This window comes from Fundulus heteroclitus, chromosome 9 (genome assembly GCF_011125445.2).
Source record: "Fundulus heteroclitus isolate FHET01 chromosome 9, MU-UCD_Fhet_4.1, whole genome shotgun sequence".
NCBI classification, from domain to species: Eukaryota; Metazoa; Chordata; class Actinopteri; order Cyprinodontiformes; family Fundulidae; genus Fundulus; species Fundulus heteroclitus.
The window spans coordinates 29,041,417-29,052,170 of record NC_046369.1 but is presented as its reverse complement, the minus strand read 5'-3'; the positions used below and the strand labels follow the sequence as shown (position 1 = coordinate 29,052,170).

Sequence of the window (10,754 nt, the reverse complement as noted above, 5' to 3'; positions counted from 1 at the left end):
TAAAGTATCTATACAGGCAACAAAAAGTCAGTCATGTCACAGTTGCAATCAAAAGTAACCTCAGTCTTTCTCCCTTAGCTACCAAAAAAGCAGGTCAGGATAGTTTTTGACCAACACAAGTTCCTAGTTTTGAACATTTTCAGGTTTGGTTTTATTTAAAAAAAAAAAGAGCTGCTGGTTCTTCAATAGAAGTAGTGTTTTGCATATGGTACAAAACGAAGGATTTATAACATTAGCCATCAAAGCATATGACCCCAACTTTTCATTTTTACTAAACTCCAAAACCAAGCCTATCAAAGTAGATGCTGATGGTTGATATGCTTATATACCAAAAAATTATAAATTAACAAAGATTTTTAAAAAAAAGGTAAATCTTTGCTATCACTTTAACATTAATATATGTCGTCAATCACCTTAACATATGACAGATTTGATTACATACACAGTTGAAACTAGATATTTAGATGCGCTATAAATAGACAACCTCTTTTTTTGTCCCCCTGCGGTCTGACTTTAAACCAGACTAATGGTTTTCAATTTTTGGCTAGTCTGGATTAACATAATTATTTGCATTTGCTAAATGAAGCCTTTAGAGATTTGACTTTCATAAAATTCAAAAATGTGCATACATTTCCTCAGTAATTGGTAGAATTTCATTTGAAACTAAATGACTTCAACTAACTCCAGCTCTGCCCTCACATTTACGGGACTGAGATTAGGGCTTTATGAGTGCCTCTCCTAAATATTGACTGTTTCCCTCAAACCCACATTTCTGCATAATGTTCTTTGCACATGATATGCGTATAAGTGAAGTGCACGAGTCCCTCCTGCTATAAAATAACCCCAGAATATGATGCTGCCACCCTTGTAACCCTTTGTCCTCTAAAGTCAACAACGTTCAAGACAGCCACTTTTAGTTGAACTTCCTCAGCACACAAGACATCAGGTATTTTCCCTGAATTTATTTCCATACTGTAAGTTGGCTTTTTTATGTTGCTTTTAGAATAATTGCCTCTTCCTTGCTGAATGGCCCTTCAGTCCATGTACGTACACAGAACTTGAATAGTACACTGTTTATATTCATGTAGAATATGTGTGAACAATGAACGCGACACCTTCAGGCGTCTGGGAATTATACCCAAGAATACAACAAACTCGTGGAGGTCCACACTATTCTGTCTCTGATAACTTGGCTGGTTTTTTGTCATGACGCCAAAGGGTGTGCCACTATTTCGCAGCAATGTTGTGACCTAACCTATCAGAAGACTAAAAAGTCATGACATCATGAGGACTTTCCTAAATAAGGGTATAGTGAGTGTAAGTAAACTCAAAATTTAAAGAAAGTAATGGAGTTTAAGAAAATAAAATCCCAACTTCTGGTATTTAGCCATTCACAATAATTTTGCAAACCTTACTGACCAAATACTTGAAACATTTAGGGATTTGATATCAGACAATAAGAAAAAAGGACCGAGTCTTTGTAAAGAGTGCTTTTTAAACATCTTATTTTAAATCCATGTGGGTATATTGGTGGGGCACTTTTACTCCCCGGTGTACTGTGGAGGTCTCTTCTCGATAAAGGCAGCCATGCCCTCCTGTCGGTCCCGGGTGGGGATGACCTAAGAAAGGACAGATGGCAGACGATGATACAGGCGGGAGTGTGGACAACAAAGCTGTACCTAACTGGTCGGTCATCTGGGGTTTTATGGAAAACAAAGCAGTGGACATCCTGACGCTGATTAAAATAATGAATCTGAAACGCTGCCAGAAGACTTACCCTGGCGTAACACATCCTCTCTATTGCCATTCCTGACCCAATGTCGACCTGGAAGAAACAGATTGCAGTCAGTCCTTGTTTTGATATAAAGACGGTGTCAAAACCAGATTGTATAGAGAAATCCGTGCATTACCTCAACGCCTCTATTTATGGCCTCTTTGGCCATCCGCACAGCAACAGGAGCCTGGTAATCACAAGAGAAGCACTGTTAGGTTCATAGTTCTCTTAAAAGATTTAATTAAAATACCTGAATCAAACCCATGTCACATTAGATTTTTTTTAAAAAGCAAACAAAAAAATTAATGAATCAGCAAAAATATGGAAAAATATCCCAACTTTGTTTTGAGTTCTTAGGCAGCTCCAGTTCACTAAGGCAAAACTTCTAATCTATGGCTTCATCAACCAGGTCACCGATCAGTTTTGTAGAATGGAATCCGGTCTGTTTGTTAAATGCAGTTCTGACAACTTTCTTAAATACTTAAAAAGATAAAATATATATAAATGATTGCAGTAGCATTATGTGAGTCTGGTGAACTATTTTTGTTTTGATTTGGTCAAATGTACCGGATCACTGTCCTGCTGAAACAACCAATAAGGAACTATTCTGTTTACTGTCACATTTATTTAAAATACCCATGTTTTCTAACAAGGCCTTTGAAAGAGGAAGAAGCTCACAGCATCAACAATCCTCACCATACTGAACACAGGGTTCTTAGGTTCTCTTTTTTCTTTTAAATAAAATTTCACAATTTTCCAGACTCCATTTTAAAAACTTTCATTCTGTTTTTATGGACTTATGGGTCCAAACCATTTGTAAAGTTGGGTTTTATTATCTTTTTTTTGTATAAATCATGAAACGACACATTGCGGAAGCTGGCTTCTGGATTAGCATTTTGTAAAATGGCTTTTCTTTTAATACGTCTTGGTTCTGGGCTAGCTTCAATCAGATCAGTGTAAAAATCTTTAGAAACTGGACATAATACAGATCCCAGAAATCACAGTTTGTTGGTTCTATATATATATATATATATATATATATATATAATATATAAAGACCATATATATATATATATATACGGTCAAAAGAGAGTTGACACCGGTTTACCTTGGCTACGCGTTACGACATAAAATGTTTCTTTCAGCGGTTTCTTGTGAAAAATGTACGATTTTAACAGTATTTCTTTCTTTTGTAAGTGACATGGTATAATGCCCTTCAAGGTGTCCATCATCAGAAAATTAATGGATGATGGTTGCTTGTGTGAAGACCACAAGATTAATACATTGAGGGGAGGGGGGGATTGTGTAATGTGGTAAACCAAAACTGAGGATGGTTCTAAACTTTTCCCAATGTTCTTTTAAATCTAAGCATATGAAAACTCTCTTGCTAACAACATTATAAAGTTAGAAGTCACTTCCTTCTTCACTAGACACGTTCCTGTAGAGAAAGGCGTGGCTTGATACACATCTTGTTTTGGTCTACAGACAGTGCTCAAGCCCCACCTAGTGGTGAAAAATCGCATATTGCTCCTTTAAGGATGTTAAAAAAAAATTTTTTTTAAACTTTTCATCTAGAGTCTATCAAACAGATGTAAGAGAGTACTAGCCAAGATATCACACTTTGTGCAGTTCTCAGAGAGTTTTGGAGATTTTTTTTGTTTTACTTCCCTTTGCACGGTGTGTGCTATAGCTATCATCAAATTAGAATGTATGTAACCAAATTAAAATCAGTCTGGATGATTGTATTGTATTGGTTTATATATTTCTGGGTATGAATGGGACCTGGTTGTCTTCTAAAACGCCTTGTGATGACATTTGTAATGAATTGGCATCTTATTAAAAAAAAAGTGAATTGAGCAGGTGACCAGTGTTTAAATGGCTCATTAGGGTCAAGACACATTGTGTTTGACTGAATTATTCTGTATATCTAGACAGGAATGTGTTGTAAACTTCCTCATCACATTATTTTGCTCTGCTTGAAGATGTAGGTAAAAACATAACACATACAGCATCTTCAGGTTTCTTTTATGAAGCCAAGTCACTCAGATGTTAGACTAAGTAACCTATTCTCAGATCTTTGTATTATTCTTATTGGGGTTTTTTTTTTCGGGACAAAATAAAATCTAAACAAATGACAGGATGTCCACTGCCATTCATTTGCAGGTAGAGATAATCAAAGATTGAGCCATGCGACGTAATAGAATGAACTAATTGGAAATCTAACATTTGAATCTGCTTCTTTGCAGATGATGTGTTTGTTTTTGTTTGAGTTGCTGTCCCAAATTAGGCAGGTTGTCAGGGAGATAATAAAAGATTTGTTTTGTTAATGCTGTGGTGAAGAAAGAGAGGAGTCAAGGGGTTTGATTCCTACTTTTTTCAGCACCTCATGTAGTTATGTGTTGAGATATAGACCCAAGGCTAGTTGAAGGACTCACTGGTGGGACTAAGTTTTTTTTAACTTGCCATTTGGAAAATATACATTTCACAAGAGAGATGCATTAATTGTTGTGGTTAGTTGGTTGCTACGATAACACAGAATCAAATAAGCGGGGGAAAAAGCTGGACATCTCAAAATTTAGAAATAGTGATGTGTTAAAAAAATTTGCTCTTGACCAGCAAGCAGAAAGTTACAAAATCCAATCTGATCAGTGAACAGGTTGTGCCGACAACTAAAATCCTTCATCTGGACGCTGTTAACGAGTCAAAAGGACTCAGTGTGTTGTTTCCAGTATTTTCAGTATAATAATGAATAATGAAATCAACTACAACTGTTATCAGGAAGTAAAAACTTTATCAAAACTACAGATTGAAAAGAAAAATCTGATCAATGCATCTCTATTAATGACCTATCTGCTTTATCTTCATTTAATCTACAGTAAATTGCTCCATAAACTGAAATCACAGCAGTGTGTCATGAGTCTGACCTCGGTTTATAATTAGATTTTGAAAATGGACAAATTGTTTTCTAACCTGAGGCAATATCTCCCTGGCCAGGGTCAGAGCCTCTTTATAAGCAGCATCTCCGGTCTGGTTCTCTTCCACGGCTCTGTTTACAAGCCCCATCTCTAGAGCAGCCTGCCCTCCCACACGCCTACCTGAAAATACAGAGACAAAGCCTTGTGTTATCCACCAGAACCTCTTGGACTCTGCAACATGCCCGCATTTCTGTCTAGCCACCTGTGAATATGAGCTCCTTGGCCAGAGTGATGCCGACCATCCGCGGCAGCCGCTGACTGCCCCCTGCAGGACAAACCCCTTCAAGGTGAACTTCTGTCTCGCAACTAAAACAATCAGTGCAGTTCGTGGTCATTTCTGTGACCTTTTGGTGGACTTACCCGCCCCAGGGAGCAGCCCTCGTGTCGTCTCAATCAGACCCATCTGGGCTGAATATGCTGAAACACACACATGCAAGAAGAGGACAGGTGAAGGTCAACGCCTGAGTGATGCCTCAGTCAGAGCGCCGGCCGTAAACACCTGCTCACCTTGCTCATCCGCGCTCAAAAACAATCACTGAGGTGCCACGCCTAATACAACCTATCAGACGGTGATATATGTGCATGAACAGCTGGGCAGATGGCTATCATTAGCCCCCTAGGCGCTATGCCAGCTCCTGAGACATAGTCATGAGATGTAAAAAAGTGCAATAGTGATACAAAATGTAACCCCTTACTGCCTGGGTTATTTGCCGTCATGTAATGAAATGCATTTTATTATTACAATATTAAGCAGTAATAATTTATTTTAATATAACACATGCAAGGTGTAGATTTTTAAGGGGAAAAAAAAACATCCGTGAGATTTTGACCACTAGATGGCGGCAAAGTGCTTCAAATATTTCCTTTGATGGTGGGGAACATGCATCAACAAGCTTTAGTTGGCTAAACTAAATCTAGAAGGTAAAACTGCTACAACAGTATAAAGGCTGTTCACATGTAATCAGAGAGAACTGCGGGCAAGATTTCTGTTACCAATCAGATAAATAATATCTGATTTTCAAAAGTTATTGAATTAGTTTTTTTTCCCCCTCTTCAATATACACTTTAAGCCTTATAACCTTATATTTAAATCCAAAATCAGGTTTAACGAGTTTGACACTTTTTTTCTTTCAAATTCATGTTTCAAATAATTTTGCCATATTGACAATTTTCCCCATTTAAAGAGACTTCTTGCCCTAGGAAATGCTCAAGGAATATCAGTGTATATGGAATAACTTTGAAATGGGGCAGCGGTGAGTGTCATCAATATTAACAATAATTTATTGTGTTTAATATGGCTGATATCTAATCCATAAGGAGCCCCAGGGTGGATAACCATTTGCCTTTTCCACGCATGAAAACTTCTCCTTGTTTCTCCAAAAATCAGTTTGCTCACAGAACCCCACTTTAAAAAGAAAAATCCTTTAACGTAGTTTACTGCAGATTTTTGGCCATATTGTCCAGCCCCACTTTCTAAACCTGTGAATGATCTTTCTAATTACTTAACTTTCATGCTGTGTTCTCGCTTCGTTTTTAAAATCCTTAAAATTACCCCCAAAGAAGGGGACGATAAACAGAATTATGTGAAGCAGATCAGTGCTGATTCTTATTCCCAAAACGTGTAGTGCCTTTCAGATTTTCATACTACAGCTTACCGACATTTTATCATGCACTTCAACACACGGGGGTGCATACATGTCTAAAGCAAGGAAAAGCATGGTTTTCTATTTTTTGCTAAAAATCAGAGAAGTCTGATCAGTAAAAATTGTGTATTAGTATTCAGCCTCGCCGAGTCAAAACTTTAAAGAACCGCCCTTTGGGGTCTGTCTCTGGCAGCACAACTACAGACTGACATCTTACACTGGTCCTTTCCTCACAGAAAAGCTCAATGAATCAGATTGGATTGAGATAATCTGAATATTAATTTTCTTGTATTTTTAGAAATACTCAATTGATTTTAGGTCTAAAAGTCTCTGTTCAGCTTTAATGTCCCTGTAAAAGAAGAGCATTATCACAGCATGATGCTGCCGCTACCATTTTTCACAATGTGGATGACATATTCAGGGTGATTTCTAGTGTTAGTTTAACTCCACACAGTGTTTTTGAAGGTAATCCAATATTTTCCATGCAAACAGGACTTCTAATGGTTATATTTCAACAATGGCTTTATTCTTGCCACTCCAAAATGAAGTATAGATTTCTGCAGAGCACAAATATCTTCCAGAGCTACAAGAGGTATCTTGGCAGCTCCTTTAATTAATAGTTTCCTTGCCCAGCCAGTCATTTTAGGAGGATGGTAACGTCTCGATAGGTTTGAAGTTAAACAGTCCTTTGTGAGCTGTTCAGAGCTTAGAGTATATTGTTTCATAACCTACTAAATATCTCCACAACTTTTTCCCTGAGCTGTATGCTGGGTTCCTGTGTTACTTCATTATGCAGTTTATTCACACATGTTCTCTAAAAAGACTTTTTGGAGCTTTATAGTAATTAATTTACGCAAAGGTGGATTAATTAGGTAGTACTTAATGATAATTAGTGATTTTGGATTTTATCTGGGTTTGTCAGAGCAAGAGGGGCTTAAGAATGCACATAACAAAAAAGTAGTTGAAAAACTTTTTTTTGCTTTCACTTCACATGTTGTACGCACTGTGTTGGCCCATCACATAAAATCCCAGGAAAATACACTGAGGCCCGGGGCTGTTATGTCACAAAATATGAAAAAATAATAAAAATGGATAGCCTTGCAGGGTATATGTCCACTCTGTAATTTTTTTATGACTCCCCGAGAAGTTTCAAAACACCTCGGTGGGTACCACTCCTCGGAGCAACGCTGCAATCTGGGAACTGTCAGTCCAACACAAAGACTGAAAGTGGAAGTTCCCATCTTTCGCCACCCCGTTTAAACTCAGCCGCTGACCTCAGACGACTGGATTACTGACAGCTGCAAAAGGAGAACATGACGTCTCCCTTCCAGCCGAATTAGCATCGCCTGACAGGACAGCGATGTGCCTTTCGCAGCCCAGCTTTGACAGGTGAGGTCACTCACAGGCGGTGCGCAGGTCGCAGGCTAAGGCGAGCTCCAGTCCACCCCCGAGGGCGACGCCGTCCATCGCTGCGATGGTAGGCATGGGTAATAACGCTGCCAGGGCAGTAAGACAAGGTGAGGAAAGTTCACAACTCCACAAACACCACCCCAAACCAACCATTTAACACCACTACCTATCTGGCTCATGAGGGAGCGCAGGCCTTGGACAAACAGATCCGACTCAGAGTCGTTCATCAGGGCTCGCTCCTTCAGGTCAGCACCTGTGCACATGCAAATTATTATTAGTTAAAGACACAGGGAGCTTTCTTGCAGAACGGAGCCCCACTCACCTGCACAGAAGACCCCCGGCACTAAACTCCTGAAGATCACCACGCGGACTGCTGAGTCACTGGACAGGGAGAACACCAGCTCCCTCATCTGCACACATACAAGAGTCCATGTCTGGATGTGGGACGTGAGAGCGCAAATGTGTGCGACGTCAACGCGTCTGCTCACCTGCGACACAAACGCATGACCGAGAGCGTTTCTTGCTCTGTGTCGGCACATCAGCACCTCGGCTATCCCTGAGGAGACAAACGGCAACGGGACAAGCAAAAGACATTCAAACCGAGTGGTTAATAATAAACTGACTGATCAAAACTGTGGGTTTAAAAGCCAGTCCATGATCTACTGCTCTGGCTAGTTAAATTAGCATAGAAAAGTAGCACCATCATGTCAATAAAGATAATCTAAGCAATATCTATTATGTAGATAAAAATCCAATACAGGCTACTGAATTTGTTATCAATAGCATTTATTGACTGCAGCTCATTTTATCTTTTTTTCCCCAAACCAGAACCATTTCCTTACAACCGGAGTTTGTGTTTAGCAGCTTTCTTTCAATCAGCAACTCCAACATGCTCCAAATACCAAGCTTGATTATCTCAAACTTGTTCATAAAGAAAGGGTATCTTTTTAAATTTGCTCTGATAGTTTCTGAAATAGCTTATTTAAAAATAGCCAATCTAAAGACTTTAAACTGTGACGCAGTGAATTTAAAGGGTTACTTGTTGGTTCACTAGTTCACAACAGAACCTGTTATTTTAAAAGGTCCAAACCACAGGTGATCAAGCATGGACAATCTGTAGGCTGGTGGGTGATGGATTGACTGGAAATGCTCTCCCCCTCTTTTCCCCATTGGAAATTCTGTTTAGGCCTCACTGGACCTTGGACCGGCTCTGGGTTCTGCCACAGCCGCACAAAGACACATATGAACACTAATACATAATTTCCCCAGTGAGATAAACACAACTTTTCCTTCTAATAATAATAATAATAATCCAGACACAGGTCACCTGTAGCAACGCAGCTACTTATTTCTTTGTAAGGGCTGCAGCACAGGTGCTTTCACTTCGTAAAAAGGATTTAAAAAGTAGGAAATAAAAAAGTTAAATGAATGACATGTTGCAGGTAACATGGCACACGTCCACCTGAGCTCCAGAAACATCTAGAAAAGGCGTCCCTACCCTCGTCCTGTCCCTCTAACCGCTTCACGTCCACCTCCACGGACCCCTGCGCCTCTGTGTGCTGCCAGCGGCTCTCACCGCGGCTGCGGGCCGAGAGAGAGCCGCTTCCCCCGGCCAGCACTAGCGTCCCGTCCCGGTTCAACTCTCGGTGTTTCAGTCGCTGCGTTTCCCGCAGCGGAGCGACCGAGCACCGCCACAGCGAGCACCTCTGCACCGCCAGTCTGCGGAGGACGGCGGCCATGCCCAGCGGTTTTTGGTTTTCTTCCCACAACAAGCAGCGAGAGCCGCAAGAAGAAAGTTGGTGAAGGAGAGCAGCAGGAAGTTTGATGCAGGTTTCTTCCTGAGGAAGGAGGGACTTGGCCGCCGTGTAGTACACAGATGACACAGCAGCTGCACCGGGGGCTCAATCAACGCACAATAAACACATTATATTCACTATTGGGCTGTGTAAAATAGAGTTTCACTAAATAAATAACTTTATTTCCTCACTTCACTACTTTTACAACTGTAAACCAATCTAAACATTAAGAAGTGCCTGAAAGTATTCATAGATTCTTTCATGCTATAGCTATAAACCTTAGTGTATATACCCCCCCCCCCCCCAACCCCCAAGGAAAATACCCCAAAAGAGTATAGAATGTGACTGAGACATGGTTTTCAGAATGTTTTATATTCTCTAAAAATTGTGGCCTCCCGTTGTAGTCACTCTGTTTTAGTCCGATCCCTATGAATCATCCAAAGCAAGCAGCAGCCTTCAGAGCTCACCTGGTTACTAATGGCACCCTACAGTACCTCCCTACTGCATTTAATAATCAACCCCGCAGCTCTTCTGTAAAGGTTAACAAGCGCGGCCTGCTACTTCTTCCTGTCTCGTTCACGGAGGCCCGCCTCACCAGGATCAGAGATTTAGTAGAAAAGGAAGAAACAACCATCAGAGAGAAACCCCTTAAAGGATACATGTATTTATTACCATTGGAATCCCAAAGGGAGACAAAACACTTACACCACAACCGTGACGCTTCATTTAGTATTTTACCTGACATCCTACCCCATGGTGCTGCGAGCGATTTGTCTCCTTAACACTACCAGAACACATCTTTAATAGACTGACCGGCCCCTTACGGACTGTCAAGGGAGGGGGGGATCCTGGACAGTCTCCAGGCGCCCATCTTCCCCAAACATAGGAGATCTGTTCTCCCCTGACAACCCAGGAACTAACCTTAAATTTATAGCCCAGGTGGGGCACCCAAGATAACATTAAGAACCATAAAACATCCTGTGACTTCGTGCCCGGCCTCTGCTTGAACAGATCTACTGTTTTTCAAATTATTCTACAAAAAAAAAAAAAAAAAGCATCCTAAGTCCAAGCCACTATTTAACGATGACAAGATAACTCTTTAGGCTTTAAAAAAATACATGTTAACACAAAAATGATTATATATTTCCATAACAAG

The 10,754-nt window shown here is 40.2% G+C and overlaps 1 protein-coding gene across 1 annotated transcript; it reads right to left on the bottom strand.

Moving 5' to 3' along the window:
* Positions 1 to 127: 127 nt before the first annotated feature.
* echdc2 (enoyl CoA hydratase domain containing 2) lies at positions 128 to 9,672 on the bottom strand. The gene is made up of 11 exons (XM_012866428.3): positions 9,301 to 9,672; positions 8,291 to 8,358; positions 8,125 to 8,212; positions 7,969 to 8,055; positions 7,796 to 7,888; positions 5,110 to 5,166; positions 4,952 to 5,014; positions 4,745 to 4,869; positions 1,911 to 1,961; positions 1,778 to 1,825; positions 128 to 1,619 (listed from the first exon to the last, which is right to left on the bottom strand). The coding sequence occupies exons 1-11, from the start codon at positions 9,539 to 9,541 to the stop codon at positions 1,542 to 1,544; spliced, it is 999 nt and encodes a 332-aa protein (XP_012721882.2). The 5' UTR covers positions 9,542 to 9,672; the 3' UTR covers positions 128 to 1,541.
* Positions 9,673 to 10,754: the final 1,082 nt, after the last annotated feature.